Here is a 26,808-nt window from a genome sequence, read left to right on the forward strand (position 1 = left end):
TGCCATGGCATAAGCTGAATAAAGCAGGGTGAATTGTCATTGTGTGCTCTCCTGATCACATTAATGCATCGACCCATGAGATCAGCTCCTGCTGCTTCAGTCCCTATGAGGAACCAAAACAAAGCTGCTCAGAACAATGCAGCGCATGTCATTCATGGAAACACAAAAGATCGTGTTGGAAACTCATGGAAACAGTAAAGCAATCAATGGTTGACGCCTTTGGTTTTAGAGGATTTTGGAATCAGAAGCTCAATCTGCCTTCCTGAACTCAAACAGCAGACCTCACATTAAAAACATTTCCTTGATGAAGCCTGCTGGGATCCATAGGCAACAAAAGCATTGTTGCCTTCGTCTTAAATCTTATGTCTAAAAGTGAGATTGGTTCACAGACGGCTGTTGTCATGGTCGTGCTACCACAGACCGCCTGATAGTTTTTTCCGAGTTTGACTGCTGTAACAAGCTTCGGCTACTAAAAACAAACTGGAAAAACAGCAGAAAATAATGCAACAATAAAGACGACACCAGCTTTGATTCAATAAGTAGCAGACTACAAAGCAATCTATTACATTCTCAATCTACTTCTTTTTCCCTGCACATAAATGGTGCTAGAACATTTCAGTACTTTTCTGAAATGGTGGTATTTGTAGATGATGTACAGGATACTGTTATTCTGGCGTGCTGAAGTGCACCGAATCGTTTGTCATATCCGATTCAGTTGAGGGTGATACTGTGCACTCAAACTGGCTGTATCCTAGTTTATAAAACCTATAAAACCCATGACGTGCATGATTCCTAAGCCCAGACTCGAACCGGGGATCATTTCAATTCCTGCAGGATCTCCGACAGTGGAACTGGAAGTTTGTGATCTCAGCCTCCTGCCCCCAGCATGTGGATTCAGCTGCCTTCTTGTAACAGTCCGTTTGTTCCTTGTTGCTTTCTCTTTCTATACTGTGCTTTTCTCTCTTCCTATCCTTTAAACCCAGAAAGTCTCCACCTCCGAGTCTGGTTCTGCAAAGGTTTCTTCCTGTTTAAAGGGGGTTTAAATGGAGTTTTTCTTTTCCACCATTGCCTATGCAGCTCTTGAGATGACATGTGATATATATATATATATATAGATATACAAACTTTTTTTTTTTCACAAGTACAAGGTATGTCAGTGAAAATTCTATTTTTGCAGAGGTATACTATAAGTGTAAGAAAAACTCTCTATCTAACATAAATTAGATATTGATTAGTCTTTATATAGTAGGTACTAGACCTGCTCGCAGTACAGTTCCATTTGTTTAAACATTATGTCCTGCTTCTTCTTCAAAGATAAAAACTGAGGAAAAATGCACCTTCGGTCCCTTTGATAGGCGTATGACATTTTTCTTATCACCATATGGCATTACTGCTATTATTAGTACAAAAGACTTGTCCAAAGAGTATGTTACTGCTGCAACTGCTTGTCTCAACTACTTTAGATGTTTGAGCAGATAAAATCTTTAGGGTCATATGTTAAGAAACTATAAAATAAAATCATTATTTTTCTGTTTCATGTATAATTATAGTACTTATTTAATATTCTTTAGTTGTTTTTTTTATGTTTGACCACCTAAAGCATTCAGGCGTAAAAAAAATACAATAACCACAAATAGGGATCTGAGAGACGACCTTGATAAATCTTTGATGGATGTTCAGAGTTCAGAGAGGTTAGAAATCTAAGGCGTCATCTTCATTATACAAGGTACTTTGTTTTATAGTTAAACCATCTGAATTGTCACATCTTTACATTAAAAGTAAACTACAACGTCAGTGTTTCCATTTGAAGTGTACAATGGAAAATAACCAGAGGTGTCCAAAAGTACCACTTATATACAGCACTTGAATGCACACTTCATCTATACCACTGTTAACATCGAAGCAAGCCCTTAACCTTGGTTCTGCAGCAACTTTGTTATGACTGATGAATTAAATATTAAATTCACACACTTGACTGAGCCACAATTAGTCCTGGTATGTAAATATTCCACTGACTGGAGGAAAGGCTGACGAATACGACTGCGACTTCGGTTCGTCTGCCCTGCGTGAGAGCGAGCTGTGTTTTATGTCTGGATCTGGAGGAGCGCAAGTCCCTGATCCCTCAAGTGCTGTGAAATGCAAACACGGCTTTTGCAGAAGAAAACTGACCAATGGAAATGAAGAAGCACTCCTGAGCACCTACAAACAAAACGACTTTCAGGGTTATAAAATAGAAGAAATCATGAAAGTGAAAAGCAAAGATTTGACAAACGCATAACCTGAGGGCTAAACATAGTGGCACAGGGTGAAAGAAATTAGGGACTTTCCTATTAATATTTTCGATTGATTTTTTTTGGTGTACACAGCAGACATGTGGCTTCTGTCTCCATCTGTTACAGCCAGTGAGACACTATTAAATATGAACATATTCTGGGTTACTGAATTCTCCGGACTACAAGTGGGTCCGTAGTATGCGATGCATTTATTTGGAAAATCCTGGCCCAAGAAGAGACATTTATTCTGGAAAAGCAAGTTATTCAGTCTTTTGGCACAGTTTTCCGTGTGAAAATGACCATCAGTGGCAAGTTTGGTCCATTTCCACGTCAGCACCACTGGGAAGTGTGAATTTTCATGACCAGTTGTCACTACATTCACACATTTCTACCCGTTCTCTGCAACACTTCGGTACACAGGTGGTTTAAGTAAAGGAGGAAGGTCATTTTGACCATATGTGCAGCAGTACTGCAATGCATGTGAAACATAAGTCACTTAACTACAACTTTAACTAGATAAGGTTAATTACGTCCTGTCAGAAAACTGCCGTGTCATAGTGAAATTACACTTTTTAAACGTCTTCAATTAAACACCACCACAGAGGAGCACACCTCTCCTGCAACACAAAATCTTTGCCAATTTGCTTCCTGACGAGAGAGTGGCTGCTGCTCGCTGAGATGTGAAAATAGCATCAGAGGAGGACTGGAGAGGAAATCACACGACTGTTGCACACAACAGCAGCAACTTCTTCAATGCTGTTTCTTGTCATCAACATGATCTGGATTTACTTTATATTCATTTTTGTAGGTAAACTAAAATGACTTCATGAATAAACTTTGGCAGCAACCCATTTCTGAAAATGACCACAAGCTGGTAAAATCTGTAGTTTTATATCAACACTGACTAATATGACTGAATTAGAATTTCTTCCGAATCATTTAGAATCGAAAGGCTTGTTGGGATTTCTGAGCATACACACTGGAAAATACATTTGGCTTTGGCCACATCGTAATCATCTATGAACATACCAAGGAGGCAAAGTTTGGAACATTGTTTATGATGACAGGAGAGAAATCTATGCTCACATTGTTTTTCTTTCAGAGTAAATACAGCAATGCCATAACACACTCCTAGCAGTAATTGCTTATACTTCAGAGGCTCTGGAGCCTCTCCAAGCCAACAAAGGACAAAAGACAGAGTACACCCTGGACAGGTCGCCAGCCTCATTGTAAACAATCTGAGGGTAAATCCTGAAAGCTGCAACCTCCCCCTCACAGAATAACTGCAACCGCACCATGAGGTATTTGAAAAAGGTATGAGGCTATGAGGTGAAACGCAGAGCAGTGACTAAATGTGATCACAGAGACTCGGCATAAAGTGGAAAAAATAAATAAAGCTGTGTGAAAAGCTCCACTTGTTGTCGGGCTGTCAAGGAAGGAAAAATGTTTACTTTAACAGGAGCAGTCGGTGAAAGTTTTAAAGCTATTTGTGTAAGACTGTGATGACAAGAAAAACGAGAAGTAATGAAGACAAATGCAGGAGGAAAGAACTGCTCGCCGTGCATCCTTCAGCCGTTTTGGAGTGTCTGTCAAAACATGACCAGATGAGGCTCGAGGCGAGGGGTCTGCATAATTACGGGACCCCCGTGGTCCCCCCTCACAGGTTAGAGCACATACCCAATTTGTCTCCACTGGTTTGTTTCAAAACAGAGCAAATAACCAAACTGAGAAGTCAATTTTGGTCCTTTACATTCATTTATCTTTTGTTCCAAATGTGCAAAGCATTGCATCAATGCTGGCTTAAACCACAGATAAGATCTATCATAAAAAAAAAAAAAAAAATTAAATGATAAAATATCAGGATTTATGCTGGCATTCCTGAAGTAATTGGTAAAAAAAATTACCTCGCAAAGCAGAAATGTTTGTCATCTATGCAAGTTTAGTCAATTAATTCATTTCTTTTTGATCAGTTTGGTCAAAACATGATAGATCTTTCTGGTGCGTATCCTTGTGTAACTTTACGGCTGATGTGTTATTAACTGCAGAAATACCAAAATGTCGAACAGTGATTTATAGAAACTTGTAACTTTCTGACCTTGCTTTGGTCGTCACATATTTATTGCAGCAATGAAACTCTTCTCCCATCATAACATTCAATTAATTGTCTTGCGGAAAAACAAACAACCCTGAATCCAAAAGGTTTTGGTAAAGTGCCAAATGTTACAAGCATTTAACGTGTGAGGCAATTTAACATTTCATGAATACATTTGTCTCATTTTCACCTCAATGGCAGCAACACATCTAAAAACAGACATTTATTTGTGTTTATTTCTTTAAGTCACTTATCAAGACATTGCAGTATGTCGTAGCCATGATAACAACAGAAAGACAATTTAATATCATTAACACATCTATTTCTAATGTTCAAAAGTTGAACGACAGCCAGTCTCCGGAGCAACGTCCACTGCACTTTAATAATCAGAGCGTTTGGAATCGATCCAAAGCTGTTTTTACCACAACCATTACAAAACAACATTTGTTTTATTTTTTCCTGAGAAGATTGAGAGATGACTAAGCTGCTGTGATCCTGACCAGCATGTTCAAATCTCACTCAGGTAGGGAACAAACAACCCGGGGCTTCCCACGAGCTCACAGAAGAGTAAACCATATGCATGAGGAAAACCACGAACTTGTGTTCTTCAGATTGCTGTCACACTTTAATATACTCCAACAATTTGTACTGTCCGGGATGTGCTACAAGAAGCCACTAAAAGTAAAAGTACCAGCTTCCTGACTGAGAAATTGGAGAAAAGATGAAAGTATGAGTTCTCATTTCCATACTTTACATCCACATACTCTCCAATGATTTCAATTTCTTGGACTCAAAAACACGACGTACAGCATCGACCACATTATACTGCACCTGCTCCAAAACTACCTTCAGCACAACCTCATGTACCAAATGTAATCCAAAGAAACTTCATCTTTATATTGGATTAGCTGTCCCACATTTTGTGTGTAGGAAGATGTACTGTAAATGAACCACAAGTAATCAATTTAAACTGTAATCCAATTAAAATCACATTGTGCAAACACTTCGATTTGATCAGAGGAGGCCTTTATATCAGAATTACTCCTGGGTGGGAGGAGTTGGTGTAACCTCATTTGTGATCCGATCGGAGTTCATGGAAAATGGCTCGACAGACATGAAGTTCACAGCAAAAGCTTCAACCAAATCCGTGAGAAGCTAACAAAGTGTGGAATGAAACCTGCATCGTTGGATCATACCATAAAAGAAAAAAAGACCCCAGTGCCTAATGGGATTGATACAATGCGAAAAATGTCTTTCTTTCAATCGGCTCGACAAAAGAAGTGACCATGTAAACCCAGCTAGCGTTCCCACATGAAGAAAATGGACAATGCCTGAAATAAATAAATGAAGATATATAGAGAAATATAGTCTCCTAGTTTATTTTTGATGTCTCGCGAAAATATCACAAAGTAAAATGTTCAGAAAACAAATAACATTGATCTGTCACTGTCACTTCATCCTGTTCCCTCATAAACTAATACTGTTTTCAGGAAATATTCCTGAACTGATTATCTTAATTTATTGCTGTGCTACTCTAATAAGATGTGCAACATGGAGCCATGTGGTTGATGATATCATAAATCAGTCGATCAGGGATTGGCAACCATTTAAAGCTTTGTCCACTGAGTTCACAGCGCTGGTGTAAAAATAACTAAAACACGGAATATCATTGTCATGGACCGCCCTTTTTCTTCAGCGCGACAGTGTCGGTCATGTCTATCAATAATAAATGTCAATGGAATGAAAATACTCTGTACACATTTAAATCCACTCTCTCCTTCTGCTCGGTATCCCGATGCCCATCCCTTGCAATTGCTCCGCTAAACTAAGCAGTTGGTTTTTATTCAGTGCACACTCGCTGCTCTCTCTGCTCTGCCAGAGCTGTCAAAATCAGGGAGTAAGTGGCACAACGCTGGCATCTGTGGAGGGCCGTGTCGATGTCTGTTGGCCTGCCACCTTTATAAAATCTTCCAGCCAGTTTGGCTTTTCGCCTTTGCCTTGCAGTGCTAACTCAAGTATAAATAAAGGTTAGCTGGACACCAGCCAGCTGCTGTCGCTGCTCCTCCTGGTTTTCCTACAGAAATGCTGGATTGTCAAAGCCAAGGGGCCCTCTATGGAGAGAAATAATGGGATTCTCCCTTCGACTCTGCGGGCTTATATTGTGGCTGCAGAAGTAGACTCCCGGGGCTCGGGAGGAAAGTTTCACTCACAAACACTCCATTTGAACAGATTAAAGATTATTATCCCCTCAGCGTTATCTGACTCTCTCGTGCTCACATTTTAGATTAGTGTTATAAAGTGTAGAGTTTGTCCCACTGTGCATCTGTTCCCTCATTATATCTGTAAAAGTCTTGGCACAGGACAGATATTCTTATTACGGAAAGTGGGACGAGAATCAAGGGATTGCAGATTGGCCACAAACACAACATGTGCCCTTTGAATAATTAGATCAGGATTTAGATGAATCATTATGTTTGTGTAACTGAGCCACCTGCAGACCAAACAAAAACAAAAACACCTTGCACAGGCAAGTGTTAAACTCTACTGCAGTTTATGTCACTATTTCCCCAAAACACCTCAGCTAATGTAAACTTTTTACAAAACATGATGTGATTTTCATAATCCCTTTTGCAACATTTTGCACAGCAAACTATAATTATCAGAACGTGAATCTCGGATGGCTCCTGTAACGTGGTGGATTTATACTTACTGCTAAATGAGCCGCAGACAGAGAACGAGACAAAACAGACGCACACACACACATATTATAAGTCGCCCCTATACGTCGGTGTAAGCCAACGCCATGAGGGTGTGAAATAGATGTGGGAAAACTCCACTAATCACAAGATGCCCAACACAGACAACTGAGACATGCATGCCAAAGTCCATACACGACTGGGTGTGGAGCCAAAGTAGATGTGGGCACCAGGGGAGGTCTCCACTCCACTGCATAGACATTAGGAGCACATCTCACCCAACACACCAAGACCAAATATGACACATCATATGTTAAAGTTTACCCAATGCACAGGATAATAAAATGACTTCAGCTTTTCTCTTTAGCCTCAGCAGACAAAACAAAGAATTCCACTAAGTTAATTTTGGTTAGTGGTTCCAGAACAAAAATACACAAGTGCCAAAAATGTTTTCCTCTTCTGTCAAAGACAGGCTTATAACCAGAGATTGCGGAGGACGCAAACAGGGGGGTAAAAGACATGTGGAATAATGAAACATAAATACAGGTTTATATGAAAAATGAAAATAATGAAAGAGTACATTAAAACAGATAGACGATATTTAAAAAAAAAATTACTTTATAAATTATCTTTAATAAAAGCGGTGTGAATATGTGCGTAATTATGCAATGCACAACTGATCAATAAAGCCACTCCTTCTACTACTTTCACATATATAATCTCTGAGATTGGTTCCAGATACATGTAACCTTTTTTTTCCTAACAGATACTTTCACAAATATTTTCCTTTTTCTTTATTACACATGTTACATCTATACAATAATATTTTGTTTATTCAATGGTTTTGTATCCACAAAATAATAGATGAAAAACCAGGTAAGGTTTGTCAATCTGCAAAGAAATTTGAATTTGAAAAAATGACATATCAGAGGATGATGCCTAAGCCGCCCTCAGTTTCCAGTCAAACCACGTCAGAAGTCTTAATTGTGCTTTTGTGATGCATCATTACGCAGAGTCAGAGCGTGAAAATGGTTTCAAAAGAAGCGGAGAATGTTGAGTTAAAATGAAGACAATAGTCTCTGGATCACACTCTCCAGATAAAAGTAGCTAAACAAATGCATTTATATTCACTATAAAGCGTTTCATTTTGAAAACAAATCTCCATAGTGTTGTTATACATTTGTGGTCCCAATGAAGCATTATGTGGAAAAAGTGAAAAAACCTGAAAGAGAAACGTAAGTTTTTCAGGTAACAAAGAACTCCTACATTCAACTGTGGCTTTAAAATGTCGCCTTGGACAATCCAAACACACAGGTCTCGCTAAGCGGTGCTACAAAGGTAAGCCCTGCAGAGGGAAGATTTGCATTAACATTCCGCACAAGGCTGAAAACACTAATCACTAATTAATTAGGAGTGTAGTGAAAGAGCGTCAGAAACGCCACGTAATCCAAGACTCCCTGAAAGCTGGCCGAGGGTTAGACAAATTGTCATCCCGCTCCGCACCCACGCAGCCAATCCCTCACCAGAGATTACTGAACAAAACAAAACTAAGAAGACAAATGAATATTCATGGTGTGACATTTGCGAGGAGCTCATCATGGAGGCAACCAGTGGCTCTGCATTCAAATGGGCACGGCTGAAATACCACTGCAAAGAGTGAAACTCTGTGTCGAACCTCCGGGGAGGCTCAATGTGTTTGAACTTGAATTGTAGAAATAAAGTGCCAATTATCCCTCTAATTGGGATTAACAAAGCTGGCTGCCTGTTGTGCAAGGTCCCGCGTTTACTGCGTATCTTTAAATCTCCAATTTAAAGGCTCTAATGAGTTCAATTAATTGAGAATGAGGGGAGTGATTTGGGAGTCGCAGCCTGCAGCTTGGAGCTGTAAGCTCACGGGAGCAAAGCTTTAACCAAATGCCAACAGGCAATACAAACAGATATTCTCACCAAACACTCAGCCAGAGCCATATTAAATTGCATTTGTGCATTTGAGTCAAATTAATCTGTAGATTAAAAGAAATAAAACAGATCTCAACTCATACTGACATGTTATTTAGCCTCTTACCTGCTAAAGTCCAACACACGCCTCTCTTATTGGAAACAAATGCATGCGAAATCAATAACATGGCTTTCTTATATGCAAGTTAACAAAGGAGGCTTAAGCCAATCATTAGGGTTTTAAATACAGCTTCGAAGACACGTTGCGGCTGGTTGTACACTGTCTGTTTATCTACTGTCTGTCTCAAGGATACCGTATGAAAGGGCTTCAAGGATTGTTTGGCATTTGCTTTTGAGGAACTGTTGCGATTCCTACAAATCTTACTTAGTAGCTCAAATATTTTCAGATCAAACCCTCTATCAGAACTCTGGCAGGATCTTTCATTTATTACCAGCATTTGCATGGCTGCATTTCTGGGATGCGACAAGATCAGTGAAGTTCTGCTCGAAGCGTTGAGAGTGGACAGATTGTTTTGGTCTGGTGCTCAGGTGAACCTGAAAGCGAGATGTGTATATACAGCAGGCATCTTAAGGAAAAGCACCTCAACAACCTTCCACGGTGAGTGCCCCAGACATTTGTCAGCCAGAGGCCGAAAGATTGCAAGCACTTTCTTGACAAACATCCGACAAGCTGACTTACTGTTATGAAAAACAACCTGGCCTTGTGTCTTGACTTTGCCCCGGGAACTTCAGAGTGATCTTACAGTAAACCCAACAGCATGCCTGCACATCCGGAACAACTCAGAGGTGGAGACGGATGGACGGACGGACGGACAGACAACCAGTCGACAATGTCTTTAAACGAACGTGGTGCGCTAATTTAAACAGTTACACGGATTAATAAGTCTGCTTGGCAGCAAGGTTTCTTCACCCTGGCAGCTGTAAAAAGGCAAAAAATAACCTTTATTCAACTTGAGTACAGCTCACACCACCCCCAGGTGAAATAAAAAACAGGAGACAGAAAAGTCAGGCAGCCAAATTTCCTGAGACTTTCTTTGGATGTTACAGTGTACTCAATGTTCCTAGAATATAGTAAATATGTATACACACGTCTTGCCACTGCCGATACATTCAACGTGGGAAATGACATTTACACCAAGCAGCCTAACAAATACTCCTCTCCCTCCTTCAAGACAACCACACCACACCTCACCATCCAATCCCCCTACTCCCGAAATGCATTGGCACTCATTGCCAGGGCAACAACACAAAGATTTTCTTCAGCCTTTTGCAGGGCGATGGCGGGGGTCTCTTGAGCGCAGCTGCAGCAAAGTTGACATGCAGAGAAGCCAAGGAGTCTTTCCACGCCCGGCTGCAGCCAGCGACAGACACTTCAACAGTCGCTAATCAGAGAACAGAGTAAACATACTGAAAATGTAGCTGGTGATAAGTGGCCGCACACGCACACGCACACGCACACACACACACACACACACACACACACACACACACACACACACACACACACACACTCACGCCAAGTTCACACACAATTTAAACAATGACAAAGACTTATGGTCAAATATCAACTGTGTAATAACCTAAGCGTTTGAGTCATATTTTATTTGCTTGTTGATCCACGTTAGTCGAGCACACGGTTGATTCTCACTGAGTTTGCATGCACAATACTTGACCCTGCAGAGGAGACGCGTTTTCCATCTGTTATGTATTGCTGTTTCTTTCCATATGCAAATCCAATCATTTGATTTCCATTGGGAATAGTAATGATATTTTCTGAATTCAACAAAAAGTGTATTTAAGAGATTCACATTCCTTTGTTACAAAAGCCGCCCCATGTGTTGTCTCACGATTGATCTCTTTTGTGAAGCGAAAGCCTTCATCTATACCGAATGTAATTGTTGATGATTAGAGCTATCTCTACAAACACGTACTACTGTTTATTAACAAATAAAACGCTAAAGTGCAACAATCGGTTCGAGAAATGCTAAGCATGGTCATAGACAATACAACTGGACAAATTAAATCAGTACCATATTTATATATTCAAAGTTAATGATAACCCATTAAGAGTAAAATCCTACCGAGATAATTTGTATTTTGTCCTTAGGGCATCTAGTCAATAACTCGTTTAAGAAAAGAACAAATAATAAATTACATTTATGAAGCTGGACTTTAATCAAATCTGGCTAATTATCTTCTCATAAGTTCAACAACATTGAGACGCCTGGGGGAAAACTCACACCCATTATATGTAGCCAACCTAATAAAAAGGAAGAGGAAAACGGGCCTGTGTCTGAGCAGGTTTCACTTCGTTCAATATATTTTTTTTTAACACAACACAGAAAGGAAGCAAAACATATCCACCTACATAATGACATATTTCAATGTTTTTATTGGATCTATATCCCATCTCTGATGCATCTCACAGGCAAGTCTTTCTAACTCCCAAAACAGTGTGGCGAGCATCCGCAGGATGCCTGGAACCTAAACATGGCAGCTGTTTAACTACTCATTAGATCTATACGCAGTGTGGAAACAAGAAAAGCATGGGCCATAACTTCTGATATTTCTACAGGGATGTCAATTACTATGAATAGGATGATGCACAATGATTTCTGTGGAGAAACATGAAATCTCAGCTCAGCTGCAAGACACAAAAACACAGGAGTGCTGCCTCGGGATGCCGTGAAAACACTTAAATCTGTATGGATGTTCCATTGAGCCACAGATGAACCTTTATAACCTTGCAACAGTATCCCTGCAGGCTCAGAAATATCATGATCAAAACACAGGTTTAGATCTACATAGAGTTAAAACTGTATGTGCTCTGCAAGCTCTAAATAAAAAAATGAAAAGAAAAAAAAAACAAGCAGGAAATGGAGTCATAAGATTGTAATCAAATCAATATCTACATTACAACAGATTGCACGATTACTCGTGCGTGAATGGGGTTTCTTGCAATGATTAACCTACAGGGAGTTCCCTCTTCATCTCTGATGAGCATTTAGAATATTTTAGCTGACTGATTTGGCTTTACAGCATTCAGCTTTACTGCTTTGGCTTTCTCTCTCTCTCTCTCTGCTATTATAACATCATTCTGGGCTGTAGCTGACAGCTGTTTTCCACAAAACCCATCTCAGATAAACCTGCTGCGCACCAACTGTCCAGCACCAAACAGCAGAAAGATTACGAGCACCAAGGCGGTCATGGACCATTCAGCAGGTACATCCAGAACCCAGACAGATGATTTAATCCCCCCCCCCCCAAAAAAAAAAAAACCAGTATAAAAGAGAGTAAATACTGAAATAAGGATGAGACAATGGGATGTTGCTGCAGAACTTTTAAATGTGTGAGCAGGCATTTGTTTACAAAATGCTTAATAGCTCTTGTTTAATGTCTCGACTAAACAGCTGGCGCAAAATCTTCAATCCAATAATGACAAAACTGTTAACGTGACTCGGTTTGAAAGTTACTCAGGGTTGTAAATTATCTTTATGGAAATTACATCAGTGGGAAGGAAAATGGCGGAAATCTCAATGTTCTATTTGACCGAGACCTCAGCTTTTGAAACCTCATCAAAATAATAAGAAAACTGTCTGCCGACGTGGATTGTGCAATATCCGACTGTTTTCCGACGGAATCATGAGCTTCGTCTAAAATGAACGTGAATCACTCTTGACTTGCCACAGCAGAGCCTCAGTGCCGTGATTGCCAACCAGGGGGGCCGGTCCACCACGCAATTTGAATATTTACATTGAAGGCCATATGATCTATGAAGTCAAAAATGAAGCCACAGTTAGAGGCCCTATGTCAAAACATGACCTAGACAAACTTAATAATACCTTTATGTCTCACAGGGATTTTTTTTTTTAATGTATTGGTCGATTATTAGTGAAAAATAAATCCATTACAAAACTGCTGCTCGTCAAGAACGTTGCTGCCTGACCAACACTGGCAGTGGAGTTCACTACACGCTTGTCAACCGATGGACTTCTGAGATATTTTGGGTCATAATATATCTCTAACCTTCCAGATCATCAGGGAAATGTTTGCAGTGTTTTCATGCAGGATCAAATCAACCAAAGTGAAAGATTCTATAGTTTGTAGTTTCACCTTCAGTGGAGCAAACTTCCAAAATAACTAAAGTCAGATGAAATTGTCCGCTGATTTAAATTAAACTTCACCATTTACTGCAGCTTACCAGTTAAGTATTTAGTGTTGGAAGTGTCTATCCAATTGTTTTTAGATATGTATCCACTATTCATTTGGTTTATGTTTGTTTTTCAAATTCAATGATCTGCAACGGAATTTTATAGCTCCTTCAATGTTTAATTTTAATGCATTTCCAAGTTATTACAAGGCAATTTGAAATGCCTTGCATCTGCATGGTGCTCCATAAATAAACCTTCATTGCCTCCTGTAATGGCCTGTTTACAGGTTGGCCTAAATAGACTGAGAAGGAGCTACAGACTATACAAAACACAACTGCTTGAGTCCTTACGAATAAAAAAGGTCCGACAACCGCATCTTATAAACTCTGAAAAACTCACTGGCCTCCAGTACGGTTCAGACACACACTGACCTATTAGTTTCTAAACATGATAGGTCTTCCCCGAATGAAAGACATAAAGATGGAAAGAGAGATACTAACATATTAAATGTATTCATCATAACTGTATTTTCACCCCTGTATTTGTACAGTCATCTATTTACATTTATCTATATTCGTTTGATGCCCATTGTTATCTGCATTAAGCATATATAATTATATTGTGTACAAAATGTGTCACAAAAATTATCACTATGATAATATGTTGATAGTGTGTTTCTGCCTCGTTTCTGATTCCCACAAATAGCAATAATATAGTATTCTTACTAGGACTTGCTGCTAGAATCTTTCCTAATCACGAAAAATTAATTACATTTAATTTGTAATATCCTGCTTTTACAGGCTTTTTAATTTCTCCTTTAAAATGTATTTACAATGTCTCTGTGATATGTTACACAAAGGCTCAGCATGCACAGTGAAACGGATTATATATTTTCTTTAACTTCATTTCAATGTCCAAATAAGATAAGCCATTAAAATCGCTGTATAATTGAAATTATTCTGCCTAACTTGCCTCCGAAAAGTTTTAGTTTGAGTTCGCTCCTCGACCAAGCTCCCAAGTCCAATTACCGCTAATAAGAGCATAAAATACATGTGGATTTCATGCTGCGCCCAATTGATGCAAAATTATTCTGATAACATTCCCACAAATGACCATTAGGCTTTATTTCCCCTTCTTTGCCTCATTGCATCTATGAAGCAACTAAGAAAATATCAAAATTACAGCAGCCGGCTGTGGAGTTCGGGAAATCTTAATCGCCTTCCTGTAGACGAACAAAAAGAGACCGAGACAAATAGAGCGGGTTTCCCCGGAAGGCAGTTCACCTACTGTCATAATCTTGTAAAGTAAAACAAAGAAAGGGAAGCTCATCTCATCTCCTTGTACCAAAACAACCCTGAAGGACCTAATAGCAGCATGTCTCAAGTATGACAACTATGCAGTTTCTTCACCAGCCCTCCCTTTTAACGCCTCATTGTCTCGTTCACCTCTCTCCCCTCGCCTTGTTTTCTCCTGATAACCCTCGTCTCTCCCCATGCTGTCTCACCGCTATCTCAATCTCCCAGTGTCACCCACTCCATCATTCTACCCCTCAGTATTTGCTACCTCCTCCTCTTCCCTCTATTAAGTGAAGTGCTGGAGACAAGACGTTGGCTGTGTTTTACAATGGCCCCTCTATTCACATTGTTATTTACCTATTTTCAGGAAACTCTCAGTACATTCAGTGAAATGGCCTTCTTCACGGGGACAAAAACCATCACATTCACAGAGGTCCTTTGTTCCTTTGTGCATCTGTGGATGGGATTTGTTACTATTGAATGCAAATTAGTCGACAGACTCAGAGCTGCACATGCAGCATGGCCAGTTTTTTAAGATGAAGAAATGTGATGGGGCTTTATTTTATTTATTTATTTATTTATTTTTTTTTGGGGGGGGGGGGGTTCGCACATGTTGAAAGACATAGTATATACAGACTTGTTCTGAGAGAAATAAGCAGTGCAGCCATGATGAATTAATACAGTTATTCATTCTTTGTTTTTGGCTTTACACCAGTTTAATAGATTTCAAATAGAGCAATAACTTCAAGGATAAAGAGTACAACTGTCTGCTTGGTAGTGTGTTACTGATTGTGTGTAATAGCTTTTGAGTTTACTTGGCTTGTTTGTTTGTTTGTTTTTCCACAAATCAGGAATGGTTAAAAAGCCAAAATGTGCACATGTTAATGGGGCAGTAGATGTAAACATTCAGATGAAAGTCAGCACATTAAAGATGCTACATATTATTTTATTCAAAGCCCATTGTTATGGAACAGAAGCAGAAGAAAGCACTTTCCTGCTGCATACATTTACATGAAGAAAAATAATAAGACGGGGTCCAAAGACCTGCATACGTTACATATTAGATTTGCAGGTAGGGACATATTTATGCATATGTAAGGGGAAAAGACAATTCTTTCCTGCCGTACTGTATGTGTAGGCATGTGTGCAGCAATTTCAGAACAGTGTAGGAGCAAATAAATGGGAAAGCCCACGCACTGGGGGTTCAGGACAAATTGGCTGCCTTTTGTCCCTGCTTCGCTTTAATTATACAGCACTAACACGGAGGGGCTACCATCCTACCAACCAAGCACTGCAGGACGAGATATCAACAGTGCCGTTTATCATGCAGAGTGCTGACAAAAGTGGGACAACTAAAATCCAGTCTCTCTCGGCCATTCTCTCTCTAAGAATAGACACTGTGCCCACATCATCAAGAGCACTTCTGTTATTATGGGCGGTGCTTTCAGATGGCTTTAGTGGGGTTTGAAGGGAAATTATTGAAATAAATTGCATTGTTGAAGCTCAGATGGGTGTAATAACAGGGCAAATAGGCGAATAAAAGTTATTACTTTTGTGATTTTATTTATTTTTTTAAATCCAACAGGTTGTTCCTCAAACAACAAAGGGCTGTGTGCTGAAAGTGTTTGATTTCTACCACACCCATTTAAATACCCTTTTTTCATACAAGGGACATTTTTTGGCTACCAACCATAACAATATACACAAATATCAAATACTTTGTGTATCATTTCTTTGCTGCTGAACAACCTCAGCTCATCGAAACTTAGTTTGGACCCCAAATGAGTCCATTATAATCTGGAGGTCAAATCAGCAATTGGTTGTCTTCTGAGAACATGACATGTATCTTTTTAGCAGCAAAGGACTCAGGTTTTACCAAGAAAACACAGAAAATCTGGGACAACATCGTAACAGGTATCTCACTGGCTTTGTAGCAATTGTGTGTGGTGAGCATCTACAAATAGCTCAGACAAGACAGAGGCGTGACCTTTAATACACTTGACTCTGTGTGTGTGTGTGTGTGTGTGTTTCCAGTGTGCTGATTCATCTAATAACGCAGACAACATCCCACTTCTGTAGCCTGCGCTGCTAGCTCGACAGGCATAAATAGATAGAACAAACCGTTACGTCAACGTCGTCTTCATATAGACAAAAAAGCACAATGACGCACAACAGCATTAAAACAAGAACTCGGCTTGAGTTGAGCAAGGTAACACACACACACACACACACACACACACACACACACACACACACACACACACACACACACACACACACACACACACACACACACACACACACACACACACACACACACACACACACACACACACACACACACACACACACACACACACACACACACAGGCTCTATAAGACATGTTTTGACAGCATGATTACTCTTTAACACACTTTTTTTTAATTGCATCACAGTCCACTGTTAAAGACTCATAAGCCTTCAGGACCATTTGGTTGATGAACAAAAGTCTGCACGGGAACACTGAACAACAAGCAGCACCTGTACACAGGAAACTGAGACCCACAGTGTGTTCCGACACGGTTGCATCAGCTGTCAATGCAATGACTGGAGGAGTCACGGTGGTGACTCCTTTGCTCACCTCATATGTCATTGGACCATTTTTGGTTGGGTTTCTGACTGGGGATGCACATTATTCGTGGGGTAAATGATTAAACATGGGGCCTCTCACCAGTTGGCAACAGATAAACCAACTGGTGTTTCATTCACATATAACACCACTGCACCTGCATAAGTAGAATCTAGAAAACTGGAAGAGCTTTTCTGTTTCCCGTAGCAGTGCTACTGAAGACAACAATGGGAACATGGGAACGTAAAAAAAAAAAAGATGGAGCACATAAGTTATGTCAGAACAAAAACAGAACAAAAACAAAAAAACAGCCTATAAACACTTCACTGGAGCTCTGACCAACAGCATTCAACTGAAGTGCTGACAAGCTGACATAATTTACGCAAAGACATTGTAATCCTGTGAGTCTGTGAAGGAACCACAGCTCTTCTACTTAGCTTTGTTACATGAATAGAGTAAAATAGAATAGAATCCCAGAGGGAAATATGCAGCTTATCTCAACAAGACACAAAAAAGAATACAGAATAAAGAGCATACAAGTCAAAATAACAATATGAGAGAATTAAAGTTAAATATATATTAATATATACAGGACAAACATAGAAGAATGAAGGTAATGAAATGAAGGATTTGTCTTTTCAAGTTTCTTTTTATGAGCAATTAGTGACCAGGAACAGCAATAATTCAGACCACTGCAACACCTCACCATAGTAGCTCACATTCTGACCCAGTTCTATATTCATGTCAATTTAACTCTTGTCAAAGTCATTACAATCCTATTCCTGTCCATTTCTCTTTTTTCGAATCCCTCAACTTTGAGAACAAAATTCTCTCAGCTGCATCAGTAAGTATCATTCATTCATCTGCCAATTTTTTGGCTGACTGATGTATTGTGAAGGTTTTTTTTTAGCATGATTTTAAGCTGGGTTGAGAAAATTGCCTTTGAATTCATCTAACAGGGTATTCAGCAGGACAACAGATTGGAGTAGTTTTGACTGAGGTATGAGGCAGTGATCGTCATGTCCTTTTCCCAATCAGTCACTTAAACCACACCGATACAATTCTATGCACATTTCCATTTTCAAGGAACATGTTCCACTAATTCCCTCTGATTATTGTCGGGTGCCTTCATTGGGCTGACATTTACATTTTTATTTTTTCAACAATACACATTTTTTTCCAAGACATTTTGCTAGGATTTACAAGACTTTCAACGTAAATATTATGGCCTTTTACTTTGATGAAGTTTTAAAACATTGATTGAAATGCTAGAACCACTCCAGTAATGTATTTTAAATTCAGTGCCAACGACCAGTATGATGAAAAACCGGTTTTAGGCACAACATAACAACAAATGTTATAAATTCTCGGTGCATATTTTACATTCTAAATCTTTAGTGTTGTATTTCTAAATAGTTGTGAGACTAAGAAGCACAAAGAAATGTAATATTGCATGTAGTCACAGTGTTTCACAAAGTGTTAACGAAAATATAAACAGTTGAAAAACAGTTCTTAATTCAGGTCATAATGGAGTGTGTGTATATTTACACCACCAGAAAATTATAGTCTAAATTCGTAGATTTTTTTCTAATATTGTTTGTCGACCCCAAAAACAGAGGCAGGCTGTACAACAGAGCCACACACTAGATGTGGTGTATAGTAGGAATATGGTATAGCTGTTTATCATTTTTCTTTGTATGTTAAATGATTCTTACATTACAGTTTAACACTGTTTTTAGTTTCAAGCTAATTGGATATTTAGCTTTTTATGGGTATTGTATTCAGTCGAGGGAGGCCACTAAGAGTATAACTGTAATGACGTGAAAGCCACACAACACAACTCGGAAAATAGAAAGAAAGGAAAAAAAAACACAGACTTAACTTATGGTACCAATCACGTCCTAATGATACAACGGTTTCATTTCTTTCTGGCTTCATTTGCTCATGCTCTCTTACAAGGGGAGGAAAAGAGGGAACTTCGGCTCGTTCCCTTCTTTTCCGAGTTTTCTACACGAGTGAAAATGAAGAGAAGCAAGAAATGAATACATTACACGGCACTGAAGAGAAAGGAAACATTTAAATATTCATAACGTGCATACATTTGTGCCTTTAACAATTCCCACCGTTTCTTAGAAACAATAACACTGATGTATTGCAGCTGCCGCAACCATCCAGCATCGCCACCAACACAGACATCTCGCTAATAAGAAAGAAACAATGCGAGTGAGAGAAAAAGAGACAAAGAAACAGAGATTTCTTCTCTCTGCTTCGCCATTACCACCTGGGGCAGCAATCAACAGCCCTTCCACAGCCTATTAGATAGTGCTCGCACAGCAGTCAGTATCCACTAAGGCATAAGCACAAGCTCGACATCGCGTATTAACTCTGTGTGCGCTTTTTCCGTGCGTCTCCCATGTGTTGAGTTGCTTTTCGTCACAGATCCATTTCGCACTCTCACCCCATGACACATGGAGGATAACTTATGTAGATAAGCAACTTTAAAATTCGTCAGGAGGTTCTCAGGGGGTGGAGAGCGCATGGAACTGAGGAAGAACAGAAAAGCCCTGCACTGTGTCAGTTCGCGGTACCAGTGGAAAAACAGCGGCAGGCCCCAGCAGCACCGGGTGGATTGGTGCCAATATTTATGCGTGTTCCTCACTCTGTGTACAGTATCAACAGTATCTATTGTGAAGTCCTCCAAGCGTTGCAGCAGAAAGAGTGTGCAGAGTGATGTAGACACACACAGATAGAGACCGGAGAGGGGTGAGAGTGGAGGAGACTGCATACCAGGATTACTGAACACACCTTGTTTTAAAGGTCGGAATCAGACATTGACACGAACAAAAAAAAAAAAAGGAACAGTGATTTTTGATCGAAACCTACTAACACCCAAAGCGCCTATGTAACAAGAATAGCAACTTTGCTTTCCTGATGTTTTCCGACCATCATTAATATTTGATCAACTCTAACCAGTTTCTCAAAACTCACCTGTGGTTCGTATTTATTGTTCAGATGTCATGATTTTACAATAAATAGTGGCACAGTTTTATTTCCTCCACAGGACATGCTGGTGGTTGTTTCATTATTTTCAGCATGCCGTGGACAAAAATCGAACAATTTAAAATCAACAGTTAATTGAGATTTCCGTCTCGGAAGTGTTTAAAGCGAAACGTTTCCATTCATGAAATTATTAAGAGGCCTCCGGTAAGTGAAGAGAGTTTGACTAAATTTCTCTGGGGAGCATTCTGAGACAAACACCTGCACGTGTGGACAGCTTCTGACTGAACGAAGCTGAAAAGGTGAGTTTAAAATGTACCAAACACTGCATCTGTGCATTGGAAGACCACAACAGAATCCACAGATAAGGTCTTTGGAGGCAATCTTCCATGGACAGATGAAACCCAAGTTAAGCTCCGAGTGAATTCAGTGCGTCACATTTTTGAAAGGCAGCAGAACAAAGTCCATACCTTAAAAATAAAAAAACTGCACCTTTGTGATAAAACATAGTGAAACTTCTATCATACTCTAAGGCTATTTTGCTTCCTCCGGTACTACGACCATGATGAAACTTGCAAATGTACAGTATACATTTTATATAGTCAGCGAAAACTATGGTTGAAGTCTTGCAACTGGGCAACAACCCACACCAACACCTACAACTGGCTGACTCTTAAAGTGGTCAACAATTAGTCCTAACCCTGATCACAAAACTTTTTCAGACTTTCAAAAAGTTTTTCAGCATTCAAAGGACTCCTGGAAACATATAGCAATTTGAATACATCACAGTGGAAGCGTGACAGAAACTCCCATTATACAGGTGTAAGAAGCTTCTGGGTATTTACCGATAGAAAAATTAACAGTCTGTCGCTGCTGCCTTGGGTTATACGCCCAAATGTTACTGATCTATAAGGATACATTTGGCTTGGAACATTTTTTTTTCTCCCCCCCACAAAGCAACTTTTCTCTTTTTCATTATTAAAAAACTTTTAACCATTGCACTAAGCCATCAGATGATACACAATTGATTTATTTGCATTTATCTGTAAAGACATTTTAAATTCTGTCTCTAAAAAAATTTGAACTGAGGAAAAAGTTGAATTAAATCAAAGAATAAAGCAAAAGGAGGACGGGAGGGCAGGAAGGTGGAAATCTGACTTTACCTTCAGTGGGGTTGATGGCCTCTGGTAAGTTGTCCCATGGGAGAGTCCAGGCGGGGCAAGGATGAGGAGCAAAGACCGCCTCGATGCCATTGTCCTGGAAAAAATACCAAGCATATGCGCACGCATACACGTTACCATGGAAACCTCTTTATAACCTTGCCTTTCTGTGGTCCAAATGGTTGTGATGAAGCCACTTTAAGAGAAAAGCTTTTGAACAGGACCTTTTGGTATCTTACTCACACTCATCTGAGGTTGATTTACCTGAGGGGGGGGGGGGGGGGGGGGGGGACACTGCAAGTGCACTTAGTGCCCTCTGAAACAGAACAATGCTTCAAAACATGGCACCAAGTCCTGCAACTTCAGTACAATTAAATCCTGGGAAAAACATAGAAAATAGAGGGCAGCAGAGTAACAGATGTTCTTTGTACCTTTTTCCTTGGATGATAAGTGGGTTAGAGAAGTAAGTATTCACTTCATCAGCCGTCGCACGCAGGAAGTCGAAGTGATTTCAGTTTAATTTGAGTATCATTGGAAATAATGTTCTTTAACACGAGCTGAGGGGCACTTTAAGATCAATACGATTGGCCCACATAACCACATGAAAATATGGTATCCCCTGACATTTGAACGTCTACAGAGGAATGTTTCCAATAAAAAATAGTCAAATAGGGCAAATAAGTTAAAAATATTCTACAAGTCTTTATTTTATTTTTTTAAGTGGACTGGCAACTCACAGCATGTTTATTGTTTGAAAACAATCTGTAATATTTAACGGCTTGCATTTGATGAGAGAGTTGTTGCAAAATTTCTGGATGTTTCAGTAAAAATATTCATGCATCATGTAACGCCAGCAGGGAGGCATCTGATCATTTCTAAATTCATTCTGCCGCATGAGCGCGACCCCGCACAGCCCTGATCTCAACATTATTGACTCAGTCTAGCGTTGCATAAAGACTCAGAGGCGGATGCTGCAATGTCTCCAAGATGCTTCGAACAACCTGCCAAGTACCTTGAAAGCTGAGAGGAAAATGCACCTTGGAGAACGAGTACTGTTTTAAAAGCAGGGGGGTGGTCACATCAAATATCGATCTGTTTCAATCCTTTGAAAATATCCTTACTTTATTCTTAGTGTGTAAAAATGTGTGTATAACAATATTGTGCATCACCCTTAAAGAGATTGTCCCTAGAAATATATTCAGCACTACATGATGCTATATTACCGAAAGTTTATGGTGAAGAAAATCAACATCTATAGTACAAAAATAATAAGTAAAAAAACCAACATGTTGTAATAGTGTATGTGCTCTACTTTCTTCACTGAAAATCCAATCCAATGAAACAAATCATTAAGAAGTGAATGTATATAGTGGGTTATGACATTTTTTGACAAAATTACAATAATTTTTCTATGAAAAAGGCTATTATTATTATTAAGGCAAATTTAGAAATCTGTGCATCAATGACACTGTAACTCCATGTGATTTGCTTGTTTTCTAGAGGTATTCATACTGCAGCAGGATAATGAAATACAATAATTACTGCATATCAAGAACATCCCAGTTCCCACCCAACTCACATGATCACAGTCTGATTTAACTTTAGATGGGTACCTACAAAGAAAAATCGCTGATATCACATGAACCCCCCTCAAATAACATCAATGCTTAATAATATCAGGTTCTACTCATATTTCAGTCAATGCAACGCTGCGAAATGCAATTCTTAATCTGACATTACAAACTAAGTATGATGGTGAATTTTGGATTAAGTAAAAAAAAGAAAGAAAGAAAAGAAAGCAAAACACGTCAAGCTGCACCCATAAAAATAAAATGGCTGGAAATTAAAAGACAATGATTTATCACAGAGCATCATGGAAATATAACTAACTCATCCAGAGAAACAGAACAGCGTACAATAATTAGTACGACCAAGGTAAAATGTGTTCATTCAATGTTGCTACTGTTGATGGGAACTCACTGAATCTATACTGCCATGAAATTAGCAGTTTAAATTACTGAGGTTTCAGTGAGCCTGTGATACTGCGAAAGCTGCTTCCTGCTCACAGGCTCCCTCTTGTTCTTTAGCCTCATTATCAATCATTCAACAAACTCACCTCCTTGATCTCTAAACTTCCTAGAGCAACATGAAGGATGTTGCATTCGGGTGTAATGTTGTAACTGTATTCACACTATCTGTCATGTACTAGCAGCATAAACATTAACTTACTTTTCTGTGTGTTGGCAGTTCATCTCAGATATTCTTTAGGCGTTTGAGGTAAAGCAGCGAAGTCTAATTTGTCATCATGTTCGTCGACTAGAAATTAACGTGGAATAAAACAAAATGACTATTTATTTGTATAAAACATCTGAAGACAAAACCAGTTTCGCATGATAGTCAATGTGTTGAAACTGTGGACAACGGTGCTTTTCCATACTGCATACGGAGCTTCTGTGAAAACAGAGTTTATCTTGAAGAGATGCTCACAGCGACTTAATCAACTCAGGGAAAATCTGTGGTTTGAAAGTCTCCCAACAGATTGTGGAGCTTGTTTATAAAACCATGGTGTGAAATGTTTTAGCGTTTCCTGCAAAAACTGTAAACAATGTTTTTTATGTCTTAATTTCTAGCAGCGTAAATGTCGCTTCCACCATGGAGGACAAAAAACATTTCTATTATTATATTTTAACATAGAAATTATAGAGCATCGTCCTCCTGCCAACTTACTTCTATATCAGTTAAACAGTACTTAGCTACTGTGTCACTGCAATATAACAATATGCATGTTAGTCTGACGGGTATATATTTTTATCAAGCCACGCAAAGATGCTCTCATATAGAACACTTTTTTTTTTCCGTTAACCATTTTTTGTCCATGCAGGTGAGGAAATAATCGTTTTCTGATCTTCAGTAGAAAGCTTCTTTAAAACAGACATGCTGTATGAGTGATTAATAAAAGCTGTAATATATAATACATCTATCAGAATATTTTTTAAATTAGTCAGGAGGGAATGTTTTGGTCAGTGGATGAAGATTAAGTGTCTCAGAACAGGCAGCAAACGTTTTCATTCTTGAAACCTAAACATGAGCTTTACCTTCATAAGCCCGCACTGTAGCATGAATCACAGGGTGAATATGATCGGTACTGGCTGTACTTGAAGATAAGTGGTCAAATGGGCTAAAGTCAAAGCCTGTAGCTGCATTGTTTCACCAATAAAAGCAAGCAAGGTTCCTCAGTAAACACTCGAGCCAAAACGAGAAGTAATGGGTGAAAAATAAAGGTATCTTAAAATAAAGCTTTCTGATTTCCGAAAGCCCATTTCCGCAGGAACACAAACAGACTGTGTCTGTAATGTGAAACATAAGCCTCCCTGAGAGCCCAATTCCACCAACAGCAAATGAAAGATTTCTCTTCACTTTTTCACTCTACTGAGACTCTTAATCATCTGTTTTCCACAAGTCTTATTTGTCTGGCATCATTTAAGTTGCCGTCTACTGTTGGCCTTTGTTAGAAAGTGTGAGGACAGAATCTTAATTTGGGTGCCGTGACCCTTTTTGTTTACATTTGAATCACAGCTTGTGCCTCTCCAGCTCATTGCACAGGCACTTTGACTGGCATGCATCACTGTGTGTTAACTGGAGTGAGAAAGAGGCCGAGTTTATGAGTCATTTATATTGTGAATGGTGTAGCGAGATGAGTCCGAAGCCTCTGTTTAACAGCAGTGAAGGATCACATGTCACCATATCAGATGGGAGGCCTCTCCATCTACTTGACATGGTGGGACACGCACACGCACACGCACACACACACACACACACACACACACACACACACACACACACACACACACACACACACACACACACACACACACACACACACACACACACACACACACACACACACACACACACACACACACACACACACAGGCCAAAACAACATAACAGCTGCACTGCAGACATGGTGGTGGCGACACGTAGCCATCTATGTAATCCTTCAGAGCAAAGACAGAATGGTGGCCATTGTGTGTCTGCATTCCTCTCGGTTTTAACGTCTGATTTCAACCTGCCATGAAAACTGTCATTTGTGCACATCTGGGCCCAACTCCATTTCATCCGGGAAACACGGACCGTTCAGAAGACATCAAATCGCGACCACCCAGCTCACTCAGCCTCATCCACATTCTCCACCACCTCTTTTACTGCTTCTCTGCCCTTTTGGTTGCTTAATATCATTGTTATAGAAATTTAGCCAGCAGGAAGCCAAAAAGAAATATTTTTGCCGAGAAAGGAGAGTGACAAGGCCAAGAGAGGTCAGTCAGAGTTGAGGAGACAAAACAAAAAAAAAAGCAGCTGGGCCTGCTTATCCCCGGCTACAAAATAAAAACAGGTTCAAATTGAGAAGAGGTAATATTTGAAGTGGGCTCTGTAACTAAAAAAAACCTTGAACGCGTGCGTGACGGCATAAGTGCAGAGCCGATGCTTCCTGGGGGAAGTGCACTTAAAAGTGAGTGGAGTGCACTGGTATTGTGTGCCATTTTATCTCCTTAAGATTCTTTTTCTTTTTTAGCCATTACAATAAACAACTTTCTATGGCTATAAAAGTTAGCTCTGTTTTCTACTCGACATGTCGTTTTTATTGCACCTGAAATGAAGATACACTAAATGTGCACTGTCTGCTTTATTGCAAGAGAGGAAAAAAGAAAAATCGACCTTGAATAGCACAAAGTAGCCCGTGTTTTAAAAGAAAAGCACTGAGGGTTATCAGATACTGTAAATAGATCATTCGGTCATCATAAGGTCACTTGTTTAGTCAGCTTCTCCTGACTGAAAATACAGTTTCATTAAAACAAGCTGGCGAAAGAAAAATGCATAGAGTGAAGAGTCCTTATACGTTTAAAAAAGCCCACTTAAAATGTAAATTTTGTGTCTGAGAGCAATTAACTCTCAAGCACTGATGAAAAATAGAACAATTAAAAAAAGGGGCAGCCAGATAAGCATCAACTTAAGGCTACACAGTAGAAGTCACTATCAGCAGAAAGCTGAGCCATGAAATTACAGGGATAATCGTTAACAACCAGTTGGGGCCCGCAGAGCCTCTATCTGTGCGGTGAGAGGACACTGGGAGACTGTTTCCTGAATGTGTGGTCAGCCTGCAGAAGCAAAAATGTTTGGACAAGCAGAGAAATAAGTAAAGGAAAGTAATTATTTACTTTAAGTTTAGTCATTGTGGGTCTGGGGCCGCCAACAAAAGGAGGCTGTGCGGACGTCTCCTCTTGTTCCAGTAGACTCGTGGGGTCGACCTCGGCGGCCGGCACTGAGGGGGCGGGCGTGGGGACTTCGGGGATGGACAGAAGTAGTCCACAGTCCTTGGCTGCTCGAAGCACCCCGGGCACCTCCTGTACACGGCTGCACCAGCGCAGCAGGTGGGGGAGCCGATGTAGAGTGATCGCAGCATGCGTTTGGAGGGACTGCTATTAAAGGCAATGAGGAAAAAAAACCAAAGAGAAGAAAAAAAGAAAGAGAGAGAGAGAAAACATGAGGATATTGATTAAGTGACTCAACTGATGTGC

General features: G+C 39.7%; 1 protein-coding gene across 2 annotated transcripts in view; it reads right to left on the reverse strand.

Annotated features, from left to right (window-relative positions):
- Nucleotides 1-26,808, reverse strand: part of gstcd (glutathione S-transferase, C-terminal domain containing) — a 56,127-nt gene that overhangs the window by 24,637 nt on the left and 4,682 nt on the right. For both annotated transcript variants that reach the window (XM_080517373.1, XM_080517372.1), the window contains 2 exons: nt 26,449-26,709; nt 21,236-21,329 (listed from right to left, as the gene is read on the reverse strand). In XM_080517373.1, coding sequence (XP_080373499.1) covers nt 21,236-21,329; nt 26,449-26,709 — 355 coding nt within the window. The remainder of the gene's footprint in view (nt 1-21,235; nt 21,330-26,448; nt 26,710-26,808) is intronic.

This window comes from Blennius ocellaris, assembly GCF_963422515.1.
Source record: "Blennius ocellaris genome assembly, chromosome: 3".
NCBI classification, from domain to species: domain Eukaryota; kingdom Metazoa; phylum Chordata; class Actinopteri; order Blenniiformes; family Blenniidae; genus Blennius; species Blennius ocellaris.